Source organism: Protobothrops mucrosquamatus, unplaced genomic scaffold, assembly GCF_001527695.2.
Source record: "Protobothrops mucrosquamatus isolate PMUCROS unplaced genomic scaffold, P.Mucros_1.0 scaffold1523, whole genome shotgun sequence".
In the NCBI taxonomy this organism is placed as follows: Eukaryota; Metazoa; Chordata; class Lepidosauria; order Squamata; family Viperidae; genus Protobothrops; species Protobothrops mucrosquamatus.
The window spans coordinates 211,833-233,665 of record NW_015387695.1 but is presented as its reverse complement, the minus strand read 5'-3'; the positions used below and the strand labels follow the sequence as shown (position 1 = coordinate 233,665).

Genomic DNA, 21,833 nt, shown 5'->3' with positions numbered 1-21,833 from the left:
CAACTTTAAGACTTGTGGATTTCAACTCCCAGATTTACCCAGCCTGGCTGGCTGGAGTCAGAGTCTGCAGGTCTTCAACTCCAGCCAGGATGTCTACACATTGTCAAGGTGGTCACCAATCCACAGATTATCAAATTTGGACACCCCTGCTGTAAGACAAAAAGCAGAGTTGATGTCCAGATGCTCATCTGCTCTCCAGCCAAACTATTTTAAGAGTATGGGTTAGTCCTCAACTTAACCCTTCGTTCAGCGACTGTGTTGAATTTTTTGAACAGTGTGCTTGCCAAGCACCATGGGACACCGAGTCTCCCTAACACGCCCTTCCAGAGAACTCTTGTTTATCTCCAGAAAGGAATGATCTCCCAGAATAAAACCCTTAGCCTCTACCGAGAAAGGTATTATTATTATTATTTCACGCAGCTGCTGAGCAAGCAGTTTGCAAAGGCCCTGCCTGGAGAGAGGCTGGGGAGACTGGGGAGGGGGGGGCTTCCTTTGTTCCTTCTCCCCCAGGTTGATTCTTAGGTAAGCAGATGGCTTTGAACCTCGTGAATGCATTTGAAGCCGCCAGTGGGTTTGTCCTCACTTCTATCCGTGGAGATTCTTTCATCTTCAAGGCTTGGGGGTGTCTCTTGTTTAAATTCCCCCCCTGGAGATTTCATAGGCATTTTTTTTATTTCTCCTCCTCTAGGAGGGGGGGGGGTTCAGGGAAGGGAGAAGTCTTTTGAAGTCCTAAAAAAAAAAAGAGGGGGGGAAATTCCCACTCCTTTAACTGGTGCTTCTGTTGCCTCTTGCTGAACACATGCCCGGTGACTCTTCTCCAAAGTTTGCTTGGTTTCCATTTAGCACCGATGTCGTGTCTTCTCTCCTGTGGTTTTTCTCCTTGTGACTAGATGGGATGGCAGGGGAGTGCATACATTACAGATAATCCTCAGGTTGCAACCGTAATGGAGCCTGCCTGTCCATTACGGTCATAAGCCATAATGGTTATAAAATGAGTTGGGTCTCACGACCGACTCAATTTTACCCCCCCAAATTTTTTTGCTGTGGTCTTTAAGAGAATGTGGCGGTTGTAAGTGTGAGCACCCTGTGATGTGAACGCTCCGGTCATTAAGTGAAGCCACTGTTCGCTATGGTGCTGCTTTATCAAAAAAAAGAAGAAGAAAGTTTCAGCAAAACCGACATAAAATGTGGTTCCCGTTACTGCGGGATGCTACCGACGGCTGCAAATGTGGTCCGGTTGCCGAGCAACCGAAGTGTGGTCATGTGACTGCAGCAGGGGGTTGTCGCCCATCAGAACATTGGATACGGGTTGGAAGTCCTCTTGATCAAGTAGGTTGTAATTTGGAACGGTCGCTAAGGGAGGACAACCTGCATTATCCATTCATGCAGAAATCTCCTTGATGTCCTAAAGATGCTTTTTCACAAGGCAGCTGGAGTTCCTTGTTTTCCTTTGAAGACGTTTCGCTTCTCATCCCAGAAGCTTCTTCAGGTTCTGACTGGATGGTGGGGAAAGGGAAGGATTTATACTCCTTGCAGACAGGTGGTCATTTGCCTTCTTTTAGAGAGTCATTGAGGCCACTTGGAGGTTTGTCTGTGTCCTCAGGAACACCTGAGAAATCAAATGGGTGTGGAGCCTTCAAAGAAAAACAAGAAGGTCCAATTGCTTCGTGAAAAAGCATCTTTGGGACAACTAACTATGACCTGGACGACTGAGAATCTCCTTAGACCAGGGGTCTTCAAACTTGGCCCTTTTATGACTTGTGGACTTCAGCTCCCAGAATTCCTCAGCCAGGCATGCCTGGCTGAGGAATTCTAGGAGTTGAAGTCCACAAGTCATAAAAGGGCCAAGTTTGAAGACCCCTGCCATAGACAAATCTCCTTGATGCACACCAAAAATTAGTGCTCAACTAAGTTGGTTTGCTTTTTTGTACTTGGAACCCATCTGATCTTATTGGCAGTCAATGACTTGGACTCAAGTCACCATCGAAAACGGCATTTCTCAAAATGTGATTGGAGGATTTCCCCAAGACCCTCTCCAAACAGGTCCGCAAAATCAAAACGATCAGATATTTGCTGAAGATATTTGCAAAACTTAAAACAAAAAAGGTTTCTCTCCTCTCTATTAAATTTCTATTAAATTTCTCAAAACAAATGCAGGAGTGATCTTTAATTTGTGCTAATACTGTATCTAATGGTTTTTAGTTTGGCTGTTTTTTACACGATTCAATCCATATTCCCCGAATGCACCAGTTTTATTTCTGAGTAGGGTAATTGTGGATAAATACACCCTACAGTACGTAAGCCAAAGCTCCCAAAAATTTTAAAAGTGGGAAGAGAAGAGCAGAAAGTTTAAGAAGGCACTGCTTTAAAGAATGCCTAATATCCCATGGGTCCTTGTTCTTGGCAAGTACTGGCAAGGCTTCGTGATGTCACAAGCCTCCTCCCGGTTGGCCAGGCTTGCAGAGGAAGGCGGGGTTTGATTGCCACAGCCAATCAGGGTTCAGAACATATGTTTTGCTTTGCCTGACCTTGGCAGTGAGTCCCGCAATAATGTTTTCAGCTGACTGGAGTTAGGGCTTCCCACAACTTAACTATCTGAAGTCAGCGTAACAGTTGAGTTTGTTTGGGGCCGAATTCATTAAACGCCTTTTTGTTCTTTCTGCAACACACCCTTCTCCTTTTAGCCCACTTCTGAATGTGTGCAGTCAGAACAGATAATTTAGTGCACAGACCGTCTTTGCACAAAATATCAGCCACTCATTGCAAAAACTCTTCCAAAAAAAGAAAAGCAGATAGAAAAACAACACCGGAAGGGAGCTGGAAGGGACCTTGGAGGTCTTCTAGTCCAACCCCCTGCTCAAGCAGGAAACCCTATACCTGTGGTGGCGAACCTATGGCATGCAAAGCCCTGTCACCCCAGTCCTAGGCCTTCAGCTGGGTTTTATAAAACCTTTTCGCTTTAGGCCTCTGCTGCCGTCTGCAAAAAAAAAAGGTTCAATCAATCAATCAATTTCAACTTCTCGCGGGGAAAAAAAAAGATCTCACAAAGTTGGGATTGATTGATTGAACTTTTTAGTCCCACCCAGTCTGCTGTTACCACCGCAGCCATGCCCACCCAATGGGCCATGCCCATCCAATGGGCCATGCCCACCCGGCACCCGACAATACATAAGTGGGTTTTGGGTTGCAGTTTGGGCACTCGGTCTCTAAAGGGTTCGCCATCACTGCCCTATACCATTTCAGACAAATGGTTGTCCAGTCTCTTCTTTAAAACCTCCAGTGATGGAGCACCCACAACTGTGGGAGGCAAACTGTTCCACCTGTTAATTGTTCTCACTGTCAGGAAGTTTCTTCTTAATTCTAGGTTGATTAGTTTCCATCTGTTTTTTTCTTGTCCTGCCTTCAGGTGCTTTGAAGAATAGCTTGACTCCCTCTTCTCTGTGGCATCCTTCAAATATTGGAAGACTGTTATTATGTCACTCCTGGTTCTCCTTTTCATGAGACTAGACATACTGTACCCAATTCCTGCAACCATTCTTCACATGTTTTAGCCTCCAGTCCCCTGATCATCTTTGTTGCTCTTTTCTGCATTCTTTCCAGAGTCTCGACATCTTTTGTATATCGTGGCGACCGAAACTGCATGCAGTATTCCAAGTGTGGTCTTATCAAGGCATTACCAACACCAATCAAATCAAATAAAATCAAAACTTTTTTAAAAAAATAGCACCGGGAGAATCTGTAGCATTAGACGTAAGACAGGCCTAGAGGACGGCTATAAACTTAGTAACAGAAAGCTGAGAATCAAGAAATCGGCAGGGGTGCGTTTAGGTTTCACCAGGTTTAGTCTGGGTCGGTTTGAGCCACGCAGTTGCAATTCTGAGCAAGCTCTGGATTATGTTGGGAGTTATCACGATTTACCTTAAGGGCAGGTCAGCTCGCATTAGCTCCCTGTCTGTAATGGGATTGCACTTTCCTTGCCGATGGCCTCTGGCAAGAGGCCTCCCAGTCCAGGAGTGCTCAGAAGATGACAGCATTAAAAGAAGAAGCAGGGGGCTAGGGATGGGGAGGGGGTGTGTGGATGTCCAGCTGTCCAGGCCCTCATGGGTGGAGGAGATACTCACTTGGCCTGGTTTGTCCGCTTGCTTGGGGCTGCGTTGAAAATAGGAGGTAGGATGGAGTATTAGGTACGCTTAACGCCTGGAGTTAGATTTTTAAAAAGGGGGGCAGATAAACATATAATAATATATTATGATAACAATGTAATGTGATAATTAAAAGAAATAAAAATATAAGAGAGTTTTCCCAGGGCCAACTGAGTTCAGGCATGCCATGTCTCTGGAAAAATAAAAGAAAAGTGAGGTTTAGCCTGACTTTATGTGGTTTAATTTTTTCTCTCTCTCTTCCTTTTTTTCTTCGCTTTTTCCTTCCTTCCCTTTCTTTCTCTTTCTCTTTCTCTCTTTTTCTTTTCCCTTCCTTTCCTTCCTTCCTTCCTTCCCTTTCTTTCTCTTTCTCTTTCTTTCTTTTTCCTTCCTTCCTTCCTTCCTTCCTCCCTCCCTCCCTCCCTCCCTCCCCTTCCTTCTTTCCTTCCTTCCTTCCTTCCTTCCTTCCTTCCTTCCTTCCTTCCTTCCTTCCTCTCTCTCTCTCTCTCTCTCTCTCTCTCTCTCTCTTCTTTCTTTCTTTCTTTCTGCCTGATTTTATGACCTTTGCTGCAACCGTCGTTAAGTGAACCACTGCAGTCATTGAGGGAACCCTGCGGTCCATAAGCAAGTCTGGTTTCCCCCATTGACTTTGCCTTTCCGGGAGGCCGGCTGGGAAGGCAGGAAATGGTCACCTCAGGACCCCGGGACGGGACAACCCTCGTAAATAAATACCTGCCGGCTGCCAAGTGCCCAAATTTGGATCACATGATTGTGGGGAACCCCGCAATGGTCGTAAGGGCGAGCAACGGAGCTAAGTCACTTCTTTCAATGCTGCCAGAGCTTTGAACGGTCACTAAAAGAAGGGCTGTTAAGTCGAGGACTGCCTGCATTCTGCATTTTCTGTTCGTCTCCAGCATAGGTCAGCTGGGCCTTGTGTTCTCGACTGGGCCTCTCAGCACTTGTGAAGTAGAAAATAAAGAGAATTCTTGGCCGAAGCTCCTCTTTCCACAACTAGACGTTGAAAAGCCTCCGTGCTGTTTCCAGAGAACGGCTCCATCGGCACAGTCAGCGTTGCCCTTTACTTCAGCGCTGCCACATTTCCAAAATGGGCCAAATTGATCCTTTGGCTGCAAGGACCTTTTTGGGATATGTGTCAGAAAGATCGGAAAGCTCGTTTAATCGAGCCTTGGAACCGGCGGCTGGAAGCAGAGGCCAAGATTGGTGGTGGGTAAAGTCGGAGGGATGGGACTCTTTGGTGGGGAATCTGGCTTCCCCATTGACATGGCTTGTCACGTGACCCTGGGACACTGCGACCATCATGTGTGTGAGTCAACCGTCAAGCGTGCAAATGTAAATGGGGATGCTGCAAAGACCGCCATAAGTACGAGTCCGTTGCCAAGCGTCTTAAGTTTTGATCACGTGACCGTGGGGACGCTGCAACGGTGGGAAGTGTGAAAAGTGGTCCTAAGCAATGGTGGGATTCAGCCAGTTCGCACCTGTTCAGGAGAACAGGTAGCTAATTTTTTGTTGACTTCGGCAAACCGGCTGAAGCTCTAGCCCTTTTTCGCAAAGGCCAGAACGGACCGCCAGAAGTGCGTGGATGCCACTTCCGGAAGTCTGTTCTGGGCCTCAGAGGCCCAGGCCCAGAACAGACTTCCGGAAGCGGCGTCCACACAGAGAACCGGCTGTTCGGGTATTTGAATCCCACCTCTGGTCTAAGTCACTTTTTTTCAATGCCGTTGTAACTTTGACCGGTCACTAAATGAACGAGGACTACCGGTATTCTTTTGTTTGGGTGGGAGATTTCCAGAGACTTCTGAAACGGTGGGCTACCCACCATATTTTGAAAAAGGCAGTAGCAACCCGGTCTGTATTACTGTCCAGAAAAACAGGAGTTGAGCGTGACTTTGTTGAAGACTTTGATCTGCTTTTTAATTCAAAATTGGGATGCTGAAATTCTTTTTCTGGCACGATGGGCGAGCTTCCACGGCAGGTCCCAGGGTACAGACGGGCCACGAGCTGGGAACCAAGTCCCTGAATGCTGATCTATCGGAGGGAATATTTTGGCACATTTGGAAAAAAACAGTTGTCTAAAAATAGAGATGGAGAGAAGAAATGGCTCCAGGATTAGAGGAATCTGCCTTCTTAGCTAAATGCTTGGGGTTTGGGGAGGCTGTTTTTAACTCTTCCCCTGCCAGCATCATTCACCAGACTTTCATTTTTCATTTTTATTTTTGGCTTTTTTCAGGAGAGGAGGATCGACAGTCTCTCAAATAAGACATGCTTACATCTTCTGAAGTTATTCCGGTGTGCAGGAACTGGGATTTTTTCCCCGTCTTAAGAATGTCTAAGCAACCCCACCTCATTCTGCCTTTTTCCCAGCCCCATTGCTGACTCTTTAGGGGGAAATTTTTTTGGGGGGCATGAATATGCTGTTTTTCTTATCCCCCACCCACCCAGGAGAAATATCTGGGAATGGCTTAGTGTTCCTTTGTTCCTTTTGTTCAGCCAAAGAATGCACTATGGTCCAGGGCGAGGATTTACAAAGAATTTCTGCCAAGGAGAGAGGAAAAAAAAGTTATTTTGAGCTTCCCATCCTTTGGCTTACAGTTTCCCATAGGCTCAGGCTTATCATAGTTGGATGCCTTTCAGACTAACATTTTTTTTCCGCAGTTCCACATACCGTTAGATTTGACTTACAGCCATTCGTTTAGTGACTGTTCAAAGTTACCAACAGCAGTGAAAAAAAGTGACTTAAGACCGTTTTTTTTTCACCCGTACGAGCATTGCAGCATCCCCAGGGTCACGTGATCAAAATTCAGATGCTTGGCAACTGACATGTACTTATGACGGTTGCAGTGTCCCGGGGTCACGGGATCCCCCTTCTGACAAGCAAAGTCAATGGGGAAGCCAGATTCACTTAATAGCCATGTTACTAATTTACTAATGGCAGTGATTCACTTAATAAATGTGGCAAGTAAGGCCATAAGATGGGGCAAAAGTTACTTAACAACTGTCTCGCTTAGTGACAGAAATGTCGGGCTCAATTGTGGCCATAAAGCGAGGACGACCTGTACTAATGGAGAATTAAGGAAATAACCAGAAGAGGTGATGCTTATTGGCTAAAAAATGTATACTGCAATAGTCCCTTTTCATTATTCCTTGGAATTCATTCATTATTTTCATTATTTCTTGGAATTCATTCGTTATTTTCATTATTTCTTGGAATTCATTATTTTCATTATTCCTTGGGATTCATTCGTTATCTTCATTATTCCTTGGGATTCATTCATTATTTTCATTATTCCTTGGAATTCAGCTAGAAGTTGTTCAGTGCTGGTAATTATTGTTCTTGGACCAGAGGCACTTCCCTTCTTGCATTTGGCGTGTTTGAAGAATTTATTTAGCCCTGGAAGGTGCCAGTTAAAACTCCCAATGCATTTGACCCTCTGGAGTCAAATAATACACAAATAGCATCTTTTGGACTCTTTCCCAGCCAGAGAAGCTAGAAATAGATTCAAGTTCACCCCTATACAGGTAGCTTTGGACTTGCAACCGTTTGGTTTAGCACAGGGAGGGGGAGAAGTAATGTCTGCAAAAAAAGATCAAAAAATCGGATCTTGCTTTACAATCATCCCAACTTACGACCAAAATTGGGGGCTCAGTTACGGCTGTAAGTGGAGGACTACAGGTAAGGTAAGTCTGAACAGGTAGTCCTCAACTTAACGGCCACAACTGAGCCCAAAGTTTCTGTGGCTAGGTGTGAGACCGTTGTTAAATGAATTTTGTCCCATTTTACGACTTTCCTTGCCCCACCTGTGAAGCGAACCTCCGCAGTCATTAAGCTAGGAACACAGTTGTGAGGTGAATCTGGGTATCCCCAGTTGATTTTGCTTGTCCAAAAGGTCACAAAAGGGGGATCACAGGACCCCCGGATAATGCGACCATCATAAATACGAGTCGGTTGCCAAGCATCTTAAGTTTTGATCACGTGACTGTGGGGATGCCGTTTTTCAGCACCGTTGTAACTTTTTTTTTAATATATAAATATTTTATTAATTTTCTAGTTTTACAGTCAAATACTTAATAAACAACGTGTCGTCTGGGTCCATTAGTAATCCAGTGGTCTAAATATTAACTTCTTCAGTTTAGATCCAATATTACACCATCCAGTGTTTCCTCTCTTCTTCCGATAGTACCTGTTTTCCCACACTAGGCAAACACAATTCTTATTAGTAAATATACAACTGAATATCAACATCTTCGCTACATTTTTCTAATAATCTCAATAATGTCAGTTTAAGATATCTTTTTCTAACCAAAACATATCTTAATTGCATTTGCACTTAACATCCACATGTTCGATCGGTATCCTGTTTTCGCTTTTTTTTTTAAAAAAAAAAATTAATTTCCCATCAGTGTTCAAAATGTTTCTACTGTTTATCATTCCAAAGCGCCGTTGTAACTTTGAACGGTCACTAAATGAACTGTTATAAGTCAAGGAACTATCTGTACATGTTTGTGAGGATGGATAGGTATGTAAGAAAATGGGCATTGTCCTCTGGATTAATCTTCTGGGGCAGAAGGCTCTAGCGCAGACATGCCAAACACAAGGACCGGGGACCGAATGCGGCCCGCGAAGTGGTTTCATGTGGCCCGCGAAGCCATCCTGGAAACAGTGAGGGAACGGCCCCCGCTGCCTTGGCCCTGGCCCAGGCCAGCTGGGGGCCAATGTACAATTTTGTGATGGCCATCTTGGCACTTGCCCCGGTGGACCATGCCTTGGCACTTGCCCCGGTCCCACCCCCTTCTGCCAGAGACCCTCAGATCTGTCCCACTCCTGCCCAGGCCCCCACAGGCACCCTTGATGTAGAGCTGGCCACGCCCACCCAGTAGGCCACACCCACTCCATCCACACCCACCCAGTAGGCTGCATCCACTGTGGCCACACCCACCCGGCCCCCCCAGGGCAACCGTAATGCTGATGCGGCCCTCAGTGAAATTGAGTTTGACACCCCTGCTCTAGCGTATCCCAAAGAAAATGCAGAGAAGTGATGTGTTCACATATAATTAGACACACACACACAAACACATAGGGAAACACACGGGAAACCCTTTGTCTGCTTTGATGGTAGAATTTCCTGCCGCCTAATCTTTGCCATCTGCTCCGTCTTTCCTGGCTTCTGCCAAGAGCTAGGGAAGGGGAAGCCAGGAGAATATGGAGGGAGACTTGCAACGCGAAAGAGGCAAAGAAAATAAAATTTTTAAGACGATGCAAATTGCTGGTGTTCTTCTTTCAGCTTAAAAAGAGCTGCGATCGAAAGAGTGTAATGAAAGCTGTTTACTGGCTTCGTTACCTGCCTGCCTCCAGACAGCCGCCGTTACACCCTGGTGATTATCCTGATTAAGAGTGGCACCTCCAGCAGCCGAGGGGGGGGGGGGAGAAACGGGACTCTTGTGGGTTTTTCTAATTTTAGAAGCTCGTAGAAGAACTCTGCGGCTGGGCCAGCCCGTCCTGCAAAACCGTGGCTTGCTTCAGAAGCCATAGTCAGCTTCTGGGTGTGTGAGAATGACCTGTCAGCCAGGGTGTGTGAGAATGACCCTGGGAGACGGGAGGAAGAGTTGCAGACGAGGCACAACCGATGTGCAAACGCTTGGCAGGAGAGGGAAGTGGGCAGTCTTTCGGAAGAGACCCTCCCGAGTTTTTCAGAGAGTAAAAGGAGAGGAGGGGAGAAAAAAAAAATCTTTCGGTTTTGCAAGATTCTGATCATATAATTTTACAGTAAAGACGAAGCTAGGACTCCTTTTTTTGGGTGTCTCATCTTCCCAGGGTTTGCATCATCCATGCTTAATACAGCAGAGAGGGTTTGCAGAACCGTGCATGCTGTGGCGTGGGGCAGAGGGCAGTCCCGTCCTTCAGAAATGTTGCTTGGGTGGCACTGCCTTGCCCCTCGTGTGCGTGCTTGTGTTCCTCTGCCAATTTCGAGCCCCTTCCTTTGGGAGGGAGGAAGGTAGATCTTGGCAATTGGTCAGGGACAGGAAGCGTGTTTTGGATTGGGTCCCGCTACGAAACTCTGAGTGACAAACATTGTGCCAATGGGGGTGTCCGGTTATGCAGTGTTTCTCAAGCCTCAACCACTTTAAGATGGGCGGACTTCAACTCCCAGAACCCCCCCAGCCAGCATGCCTCGTCAGTATAGCCAGGGGTAGAGGGTGAAGACTGGGATTCAGCAGCCTCTGAACAGCCTCCGCCCTTCATCACCTTTCTTGTAATGAGGATGGCAGGGTTTCTGAAAGTCTGTCTGTGACTGGCAGCAAATCAACAGGTGAAGCTTTCACTGTTGATTTCCACTTGTGGGGCTTCTGTATAGAATATCTCCTGTCAAAAGCGATGCAGTTCTCACCAATTTTAGTGAGAACATTTAGGTAAGGACAAAAATGATCACCGGGTGGTATACTTTCCCTTCATTTCCTATAGAATGGAGCTTTGTTGCTTCACCGAGTGGTATATTTTCCACTTATTTCCTATTAAATGGAGCCTTGTGGCCAATCTAGCACTGACCTGACCGAATTTGGTTTAAACATGTTTAACCATCTTAACCAGTGTTTCTCAACCTTGGCAACTTTACGATGTGTGGACTTCAACTCCCAGAATTCTCCAGCTAGCGTTGCTAGCTGGAGAATTTTGGGAGTTGAAGTCCACACATCGTAAAGTTGCCAAGGTTGAGAAACACTGATCTTAACCAACCTCTTGTTTGCTTCCTAGGCTACAGAATCCTGGCAGTAGATCTGATCTCTAAAAACATCAGTCCGGTGGTGGAAGAATTTCAACGTAAGTGTGGGGCGAATGGAAGAGCACTTACCAAATCCTAGTTTGTGTCTGGCTTGGCATCCTCATTCCACCTTGGTTGGAAGCCATGGAGGTTGAAATCCAGGGCATCAGGAAGACACAACCTTGTTCTGCCTTGGTCTGTATCTCCACCTCGCCTTGTGACCTCTATTGTGTGTCTTTGCAGAGGCCGAACTGTCCTGCATTATTTCTGCCACCAAAACGGCGAATCCTAGAATCGAATGGAAGAAAATTGCCGGCCGAGGTACAACATACGTGTATTTTGATGGCAAGATGCAAGGTAGGAAGCTTCTTGGGGCTCTCTCTGTAGCAGGGGTCCCCTACCCCTGGTCTGTGGACCGGCGGCGGTCCACGGCATGCCAGAAACTGTGCCACGCAAATAAGCAAAGCCCCATCCGCGGGATGCAGGCAGCACACAAAAGCACACTCCCTCCGGTCCGTGGAAAAAACTCTGTCTACAGAACCGGTCCCTGGTGTTCAAAAAGTTCGGGGCCGCTGCTCTAGAGCAGTGGTTCTCAACCTTTTTAATGCCGCGACCCCCAACCGGTCGTAAGTCGAGAACTAAACCGGTCGTAAGTCGAGAACTAAACTGGTCGTAAGTCGTGGACTAAACCGGTCATAAGTCGAGGACTACCCAACCGGTCGTAAGTCAAGGACTTTCCCTGCCCGGGAGCGCCGCGCATGCGTGGTTCCGCCCCCTGCACCGGCCGAGGCGTAGCTGGCAAGCGGCAGAGATGGAGCAGGCCGACCACCAGCTGGCCCAGCCCAAGGGAGGTAAGGCACCCGCCGGAAAAGGGGGAAAAAAATGGCGGACAGCCTTGCTTGGCGACCCCTGTGAAATGGTCGATCGACCCCAAATGGGGTCACGACCCATAGGTTGAGAACCGCTGCTCTAGAGCATCAAACTTGCGAACTCCCAGGTTTCCTCTTTCCACTATGTATTCAAAATGGACAGTGCTTAATATTTATATGTATGTACAACTGCAACGATTCGCTTAAGCACCGTGGCTAGAAAGATTGCAAAATGGTTTAAAACTCAGTAATGGAATTTGGACTCAGTGGTAGTCATGAGTGAAGGACTGGCTGAATGCTGGGGTCTTCAGGTGGTCATCTCCTCTGCTTCTCCTCCACCCTTAGGAGAATGGGCGAACCGGGCCCAGCTCAGCAGCAGGACGTCCCTGACCATTTACAACGTCACCCGAGCTGACAAAGGCATCTACCGGTGTGAGGTCGTAGCTCCCGACGACGCCAATCTCGGCGCAGAGATCAACGTTAACCTGACCATTCACGGTATGTTTCTTGATAAACTGGGATTAAGCATGTAGGCCATGCCGGTTTCCCTTGTATAGGAATCCATAGTGAAAGCAAGTCTTTAAGTGTGTGTGTGTGTGTGTGTGTGTGTGTGTGTGTGTGTGNGAGAGGGAGAGGGAGAGGGAGAGAGAGAGAGTCTTAACTACAAACAAGGTTTGTTCCAACAGCCTTCTTTTGAGGTCAACTATAGTAATTGCTTCATTAGCATCCCAAGACTTGGTCTTGCACTCTTTCTCTCCCTCTTTTGTACTTGTGTGTGCATGTACACACAGGGTCCTGGTCCCCAGAAAGGGGATACATGATTAAGTACACATGGCTCCTTTATGGAAAGTCAGGTCTTCTGTTGTTTTCAGTGCTCCCTGCTTTCGAGTAGCACACACCCTCTCCAACAACTGAGGGTGGTGGTGGTGGTGGTGGATCCCATCCTTTACCTGTACTCTTTAGATCAGGGATCCCCAACCCCTGGGCCATAGCCCACTACCGGGCTGTGGCCTATTTGCTACCGGGCCGCGGGCTGGAGCACACTCACAGGAGCGGCAGACCAGACTTGTAGTTGAGCTGTGTGTGCATGTTTATGTGCACTGGCCTGCTTGCATGAATTGAATTGTGCATGTCTGTGTGCCACATGCACACACGGCCCATTTCCTCTCTTGCCCCCCTCCCAGCTGGGCCGCCAAGCCCCAAATGTTGGAGACCGCTGCTTTAGATCATGGCCTTTCCAAAGCTTTGTGTGTATGTCCTTTGTGCTGTGTAGCTTTTCCTACTGAAGCAGACTAATAACTTGACCAACTGGTGCCTCGTGAGATTAATATACTATAGTCAGGCTTGTCCTGCAAATCCTTTATCCGTCCAGCTGGATGTCTTAACGTCCAGACTATGAATGAGGAGTGATAATGAATACTCTGCTCCTAGTATGAAGAGGATTCTAATTTTCCTGGGCTGAGAGTGATTTTACCTTCTGGTTTTTCTTTCCTGAGATTGCAGACTGTTGAATAGGAAATTTTCATGAAGGTATGAGTGTGGTTCTGTACCCAGTAAATCATGGTTGGGTTGATCTGCATGAACAGAGAGAAGCTGCCAAGAACCTTCAACCCAGATACCATCCTATATGCCTGAAAGATTTTGGCAGGGTGTGACTCTGCTTTCACTGACTGTTTCTCCTTCATGGCATCTGGAGCAACGATTGTGGGTTTATGATGAACTCTGTTTTCACCAGCTTGAGAATAAAGCTGCAGTTTGACAATGGCCGGTTTTGCAGCCTGCCAGAGTTTGCTACAAACCACAGTCTCGGGATCTGTCCAAAGGCGAGACTTGGAGACAGTGGGATTCAATGATCCTGGCTGTATAGAGGAGATAGGACAGTGATGGCGAACCTTTTAGAGACCGAGTGCCCAAACTGCAACCCAAAACCCACTTATGCATCGTCGGGTGCCGGGTGGGCGTGGCCCATTGGGTGGGCGTGGCCCATTGGGTGGGCGTGGCTGCAGTGGTAATGGCAGACTGGGTGGGACTAAAAAGTTCAATCAATCAATTCCAACTTTGCAAGATCTTTTTTTTCCCACGAGAAGTTGAAATTGACTGATTTATTTTTTTTTTTTGCACACAGCGGCGGAGGCCTAAAGCGAAAAGGTTTTATAAAACCCAGCTGAAGGCCTAGGACTGGGGCGATAGCGCGCGTGCCCACAAAGAGGGCTCTGCGTGCCGCCTCTGGCACCCGTGCCATAGGTTCGCCACCACTGAGATAGGAGAATGCAGCATGTTAAATTCAAGGCTGAGCACCCATTTCTTGCTGCTTGTATCTCTTGCATTAAACCATGGTTTCACGGGATGTGCGGATAAGTCTGGCAGGCTGAATGTGGCAAGAGCATGCTTCTTAGCAACCTATGTGCCAACACTCGCTCCTCACAGTTGACGAATCTAACAGATCACGTGCTTTGAGGGCCATCTTGACATGATCCCTAGGACTGTTCATTGCTCAGTGTGTGACACGCAGCTTTGATTGCGTTCCCTAGAAATGAAAGGCAAAAATCTGCTTCAAGTACAGCAGTACATATTCTATAGCATGTATGATACTGTTGAATTTCTGACTTTCCCAAATGCCCTTTTCCAAAGCTGGCTCAGAAGTACTGTAGTCCTTGACTTATGACTGTAACGGAGGCCAAAATTTCTTGTCGTTAAGTCGTGACATTCGTAAGTCGAAGCATCCACGCGACTGGACCCGTTTTTACGACCTTTCCTGCAAGAGTCAATTTTGGCTCGGTCGTAACTTGGAACGGTTACTAAGTGGCTGGATGTTAAGCGAGGACTAACCGTAGTCCTCTCTGTTCCACACCAAAGAACGCTAAAACTGAGAGTGGGTGATGCTGGAAATTATCCTCCGGTCTGATGCACATCCTCTCCTGCCATTTTCCCTGCAGTCAAACCAGTGGCCCCCAAGTGTCGGGTGCCCCCCTCGGTCCCCGTGGGAAAACCTGCCATCCTCTATTGCCAAGAAAAGGAAGGATTCCCAGAGCCAAACTACAGCTGGTACCGTAATGATGAAACGTTGCCACTGGATTCCAAGGCCAGCACTAAGTTCCAGAATTCTTCCTTTACGCTGAACCCCAAAACTGGCATGTTGGTAAGTCTGGGGGGAGAACAAGGAGAAGCAGGGTGGATGTCCTAACTTGGAGAAGGATTTGGAAGAGATTACTTTAATTCAGCTGGGCGTTCCCCTATTTGGTGTTTTTTTTTCTCTATTAGTTGTTGTTAGTGTGGGGTCCTTGGTGCTCTCTGAGCTTGGTTGTTTTCTTGCAGACGTTTCATTGCCTGACTAGGTAGCATCATCAGCACTAGAGAGGAGTGGGGTGTGTGGAGAAGAGGAGGAGGAGCACTGTGGGGTCCTTGGTGCTCTCTGAACTTGGTTGCAGATATTTCATTGCACGATTAGGTAGCGTCATCAGTGCTAGAAAGGAGTGGGATGTGTGGAGAAGAGGAGGAGGAGGAGGAGGAGGACTGTGAGGGTCCTTGGTGCTCTCTGAGCTTGGTTGTTTTCTTGCAGATGTTTCATTGCCCGACTAGGTAGCGTCATCAATACTAGAAAGGAGTGGGGTGTGTGGAGAAGAGGAGGAAGAGGAAGAGGAGGACAATGACTGTGGGGTCCTTGGTGTTCTCTGAGTTTAGTTGTTTTCTTGCAAAGTTTCACTATCCAACTAGGTAGCATCATCCATGCTAGAAGGGAGTGGAGCTTGCTCTCTGTTCATATACAAGTGGCTTGCCCTGTCCAATCAAGGAACCACCAAGAACACCCCCACCAACACTGACAGGGCAAACCACTAGTATATAAAAAGACAGCAAACCCATCTCCTCCTAGCACTGATGAAGTTACCTAGTTGGGTCATGAAATGTCTGCAAGAAAACAAGGGAGCACCAAGGATCCCAGTCATTGTTGTTGTTGTTGTTGTTGTTGTTGTTGTCGTCGTCCTCCTCCTCCTCCTCCTCCTCCTCCTCCTCCACTCCATACCCACAGTCCCTTCTAGCACTGATGATGTGACTTAGTCAGATAATGAAACGTCTGCAAGAAAACAGCCAAGCCCAGAGAGCGCTAAGGACCCCTCCTTTCAACCCTGAGTTACCAATATTCTCCTCTGACGATAAAACAGTTATATTTGGTTGAAGCTTTTGATTTAAGTTTCTAACTAACCAACGGTGCAGAATGGGGAGAGGAGGAAGCAGGAACCTCTGCGATTCAAACAACAACAACTTTGCAATTCAGATGGGGAAGAATATTATGGCCAGGACTGGTTTACAGTATATCTATGATCCTGACCAATGAATCCAAAGCCTACCATTTATGAGCTTTCAATTCCATACAGCAGGGAATCAGAAAAGGCCGGGCAAGGAAGAAGAGATGGCTGCCTTGGGAGGAAACATATGGAAACCTAGCATGGCAATAAAGCAAAAAAAAATTAAAATAAAAAAATATCTAGATTTCAACTGTTCTTTCCTTTGTTCCTTTTTCTACAAGCAGAGCTGGTTTCGTTCCCATCCTTCCTTCCTTCCTTCTTTTTTTTTTTATATATAATGACAGGAAGCTTGCAAACCTGCAGCACACACACTTCCTTCCCAAGCCATGCTCCAGGATGGCACGGTTTCCTGCAGGTGGGGGCCTTGGGTTGGGAACTGAAACTCTCCAAGCGCAGGGGGGCAAAACTCACCGCGATTCTCCTTTGCGCACAGGCCTTTGCCGAAGTCCAGAAAGGAGACTCCGGTCGCTACAGCTGCAGAGCCAAGAACGTCGTGGGCGAAGCCTGGTGCGAAGGGATAGAAATGGAAGTTTGTGAGTAGCAGGGCGATGGTCTGGCACCAGAGGGTGGGATGAAGGGCAGGGTTCTGTTCAGCTCACAGTCTTTCTTTTTCTTTCTTTCTTTTTCTTTCTTTTTCTTTCTCTTTCCTTCTTTCCTTCCTTTTTCTTTCCTTCCTTTTTCCTTGCCTCCTTCCTTCCTTCCCTCCCTCTTTCTTTCTTTCTTTCTCTCTTCTTTCCTTCCTTCCTTTTTTCCTCCCTCCCTTTTTTTTCTTTCTTTCTTTCTTTCTTTCTTTCTTTCTTTCTTTCTTTCTTTCTTTCTTTCTTNTTTTTCCTTGCTTCCCTCCTTCCTTTTTTCCTTTTTTCTCCCTTTTTTCTTTCTTCTTTCTTTTTCCTTCCTTCCTTCTTTCCTTCCTTTCTTTCTTTCCTTCCATTCTTTTTCTTTCTTTCATGTTTCCTTGCCTCCTTCCTTCCTTTTTTCTCCCTTTCTTTCTTTCTTCTTTCTTTTTCTTTCCTTCTTGCCTTCCTTTTTCTTTCCTTCATTTTTCCTTCCTTCTTTCCTTCCTTTCTTTCTTTCCTTCCATTCTTTTTCTTTCTTTCATTTTTCCTGGCCTCCTTCCTTCCTTTTTTCCCTTCTTTTTTTCTTTCCTTCCTTTTTTCCTTCCTTCCTCCCTCCTTTGCTTTCTTTCTTTCTTTCTTTTTCTTTCCTTCATTGTTCCTTGCTTCCTTCCTTCCTTTTTCCCTCCCTCCCTCCCTCCCTCCCTCCCTCTCTTTCTTTCTTTCTTTCTTTCTTTCTTTCTTTCTTTCTTTCTTTCTTTCTTTCTTTCTTTCTTTCTTTCTTTCTTTCTTTCTTTCTTTCTTTTTCTTTCCCATTCATCTTGTATCCAATGACTCTGGGTGTCTAAGACTTTCTTCTGGAGATAGATGCTTTGGGTGGTAGTCAGGACCATAAAGTCAGGATACTCTAGTTGAGGGCACACAGGAATGGGGATATGTCAGCTGAGCCCCCTTTTCTTTCTGCAGATGACCTTAATGTTGTTGGGATCGTGATCGGCGTATTGGTGGTGCTGGTTGTTCTGTCCCTGACTACAGTGGGGATCTGCTGTGCCTACAGGAACGGTTTCTTTGTTCATAACAAACAAAATGGAAACAGGTAACAACTTAATTGTCGAGCGCTGGGCTTATGAACAAAAAGGAAATACTTGCGCACATAGCAGGATATAATATTTCTTTTGTGCTACTCATAATAAGGAAAAAAGGACAAAAAAGAGAAGAAACATGGCCAGTGGCAAATCATGTTATAAACAGAATCACTCCAAAAATGTTGACTATGTTGCTCAGAAATCTTCTTTTCCTGAGCAAGGGTTTCCCCCCCCCTTCCCCTGCCCCCCCCCCATCCTTCTTTGGTAGAAAAGCACTGGAGGCAATTCAGAAGCGGCTAGAAATTCAGTCTAGCTGGAAGGGTTTTCAAAAGAGGCAGGACTGGATGTCATTAATGTTGCATTTTTGTAGACAATTTAGGGAGGATGATAGAAAGCCGAGGAAAATTTTTGACCAGAATATTTATGTCACTTTAGCAGCGCTGGGCCAGGTTTAAATGTTGGCCCTTGCAAAATAAATTAGGGCAATAGCACTTAATCCTCCAGGGAAAGATTGAAGGCAAACGAGGTCCAGGCAGAAGAAGAACATCATGGCTTCAAAATCTAAGGGACTAGTTTGGACAAAACTCAGCAGCACTTTTTCGTGCGGCTGCTGATAAAAATAGGATCGCCAACATGATCGCCAACGTCCGATAACGGATATGGCACAACAAGAAGAAGAAGCACTTAGTATTATATACCATTTCACAGTGCTTTACAGCCCTCTCTAAGTGGTTTACAGAGTCAGAATAAATTGCCCCCAACAATCTGGGTCCTCATTTTATCGACCTCGGAAGGATAGAAGGCTGAGTCAACCTTGAGTCGGTCAGGATCGAACTCCAGGCAGTGGGCAGAATTAGCCTACAATACTGAATGAATGAATGAATGAATAAACAAACAAAAAAATAGATAGATAGATAGATAGATAGATAGATAGATGGATGGATGGATGGATGGATGGATGGATGGATGGATGGATGGATAGATAGATGATAGATAGATAGATAGATAGATAGATAGATAGATAGATAGATAGATAGATAGATAGATAGATAGATAATGTCATATGGCTGAGTTTACTGGCATTGGCCAAGCAACCTGGATCCCCAAATTTCTTTCCTTGTATCTCTTTGCTGGATGAAAGGAAATGAGACTTGTCCGTTACACCAGCAGCCTTAAGTAACAAATCCAATGTAACAGATGGCTTCAGAATTAGCCCTAACAGGAAATAACACACCAGGAAGAGGAAAAGCATGCCAACACCAGCAAGGAGAGATAACTCTTCTTTTTTTCTTTTTTTTTAAGTTACTCAGCTGACTCAGGCTTTGAAGCTGGTGGTTCTCTGAGATCTTCCATCTTCTCTCAGAAAAACTGAAATTGCAAGGATTTCCCTTTTGGATTGTCTTCCTCTGTAACTTTAGCACACAAGAGACTCCCAAATCACATGCAGGAAGCCTTGATTTTAATGTTAATTCAGTGGCTCTCAGCAAATTCGTCTGGATGCCCTTTGCATATTTTATGTATATCATGCACATTTTTACATATTTGATGTACATCTTTGATAGGGTTTTTGCCTTGATTACACATATTTTATGCAGATGTAGACTCATGTTTGGCTTCCACTGACCCCTTTTCTCCCTTAGTCCATTAAACAAAAGGAGTTTTTAAATTAATTTTAACACAATAGAACCAAAGTAGAAAGGAACTGTTTAGGGATGTCCAACCTTGGCAACTTTAAGACATGTGGACTTCAACTCCCAGAATTAGCTGGCTGGGGAATTTGGGGAGTGGAAGTCCACAGGTCTTAAAAGTTGCCAAGGATACCTCTGGTTTATATCATGGAATTCAACTGATCCTTATTGGAAGAGGGGAAACCATGCCTTATTAAACTGCAAAGAGTTACTTTTTACCAAATGATAAAGCTGTTGTAGGTACAGATCTGCAAATGGCTCATGCCTATCCACAAGAATCTATCAACTAATGGCCAGCATGACATTGGCGCTAGACACGAGTTAACAGAATTCAAAAGGGTTTGGATTTAGACCATTTGTGGGAACGTAAGGACTTTAGGCTGATTCCTCTCTTGACTCCACCTTCAGGCTCTGCCTGTCCTTCTCCTACAAAGGAAGAGATACACGTGTTGTATTTAACTGATGTGGTCCAACTAAACATTGCCTTTCCTTCCCAGCTACAAGACTCCAGCGAAGCCAGATGGCGTGAATTATATTCACACAGATGAGGAGGTAAGCGCGTCTTCTTAGACCAAAGGACAGTGAAGGCATTCACAAGAATGACTATCTTTTCCTCCCCATCGCAAGAAAATAAAGACCTATGCCAGAGCCCAATATTAGCAGATGGTTACAACTTCCATTTCTTTGGGGATAAATGTTGGGTAAGATTTTGGGGCATGTTGCACTCGTGTGTTCATTTCTGCTGAAGGAACTCTCTGTAATTCTCACAAAGAATAGGCAGGAGATGCAGCTGCTTTAACAAGTGGCAGACAATTGCTGCATTCCCCTCCCCCAAAATACCTTTTGGGAGTCAGATCCAAAGCATTGCTCAGCTTAAGGACGCAGCTTTCCTGGGAAGATTCGTGAAGGACCCACTATTCCTATCCAAGATTGCTAATTAACCCCACCTCTGTTCTGAGTCCAAAAGAAGAAGAATCCAGGAGTGCCCAAGGAAGGAAACATTGGTCTATGGCTTGGTTTGCTTAACTGTAGATACCCAAACAAAGAAGAGGCTATTGATGGAAGATAATATTTGTAGCTCAGGGTTGATCTCTGGGGTCCCTGATGCTCTCTGAGCTTGGTTGTTTCCTTGCAGACGTTTCATGACCCAACTAGCTAACATCATCAGTGTTAGAAGGGGGGAGGAATTGCTTTCTCTTTATATACAAGTTCTTTCTAGCACTGATGATGTTATCTAGCTGGGTCATGAAACATCTGCAGGAAAACAAAAGAGAACCCAAAGACTCCACAGTTGCAGCCCTAAGAAGAGACTGGACAGTCATTTGCCTGAGATGGTATAGATTCTCCTGCTTGAGCAGGGGGCTGGACTGGAAGATCTCCAAGGTCCCTTGCAGCTCTATTCTATTCCTCCTAATCTTCCTCCCTTTTTCTTTCTCTTGCACTCCACAAACCCAACTCCCTTGTGATACAAATAATGTTATCTAGTTGGGTAATGAAACATCTGCAAGGAAACCACCAAGCTCAGAGAGTAACAACGAGCCCCACAAGAAGAGGGTATATTGAATTCTTACAATTTACAAAATGGGATATTTGGGTTTTACGCAGTACGCTAAGCCAAAACCAAATCTGCTTCAGAAGGGTTGGATGCAATAGGTCAACCCAAGCAGAATTTACAAAAAGTATTTGTGATTCCCTCCAGAGACGCTGGAAAAATTGAACCCTCAGCCTCCTTGGCCATTGACCAAGCAAGTTGCGTCTGCCGACAGTTGTCCGGCGACAGCTCTTGAACTCCTTTTCATTCCAGAAGGGTTTGGTTTAATTTGGGCCAAAGTAGAGGAGAAAGGTACGCACAAGCGCACCCCCCCCACCTTTAACAAGCTGTGCTGTGTCTTTGCTGCAGGGTGACTTTAGACACAAGTCCTCCTTTGTGATATGAAACGGCAGAGACACTTGGATTTGGCCCGGCGGCGAGAGCAGAGTGCAGAAAACCTTCCTCTCCGACTCCTCCTTGCGCAAGGGGCGACCGCTGATGTGTGTGTGTGTGAACGTGACCCTTTTTTACTCCTTTCTAAAACATTTACAGGCACCCGGGTGCAATGGCCCGTGGCTGGTTTTATTTTTTATTTTTTTTAAAAAAAAAAAAACTTTTGTTGTTGCCAAAGTCAAACCCTGGTTTTTTAACTGCCAAACTGCCATCTTCCACTCCAGAAGTGACCGTCGCCAACACCAGAAGTCTCTCCCCGGTGGAGAGACTTCAACCTTTGGCAGGAGAAAAACTGCTTCTGTGAAAATCTCTGGGGATCTACTACGCCAAGGTAGCATCGAAAACAAACTTCTGCTCCAGTCTAGTCGCTCTCCTCTGCTTTAGGCAGACTTCGATGCCCTTTCCCAGGCCAGGCTCTGCATTCCAAGCATCTCTTT

General features: G+C 45.9%; 1 protein-coding gene across 1 annotated transcript; it reads left to right on the top strand.

Moving 5' to 3' along the window:
* The first annotated feature begins 5,287 nt into the window (after window positions 1-5,287).
* On the top strand, window positions 5,288-21,450 carry JAM3 (junctional adhesion molecule 3). Its single transcript, XM_015822316.1, has 9 exons — window positions 5,288-5,363; window positions 10,906-10,971; window positions 11,156-11,269; window positions 12,127-12,279; window positions 14,718-14,920; window positions 16,519-16,618; window positions 17,606-17,735; window positions 19,910-19,964; window positions 21,313-21,450. Exons 1-9 carry the CDS (start codon window positions 5,288-5,290, stop codon window positions 21,346-21,348), a joined length of 933 nt encoding a protein of 310 aa, XP_015677802.1. The 3' UTR covers window positions 21,349-21,450.
* Window positions 21,451-21,833: the final 383 nt, after the last annotated feature.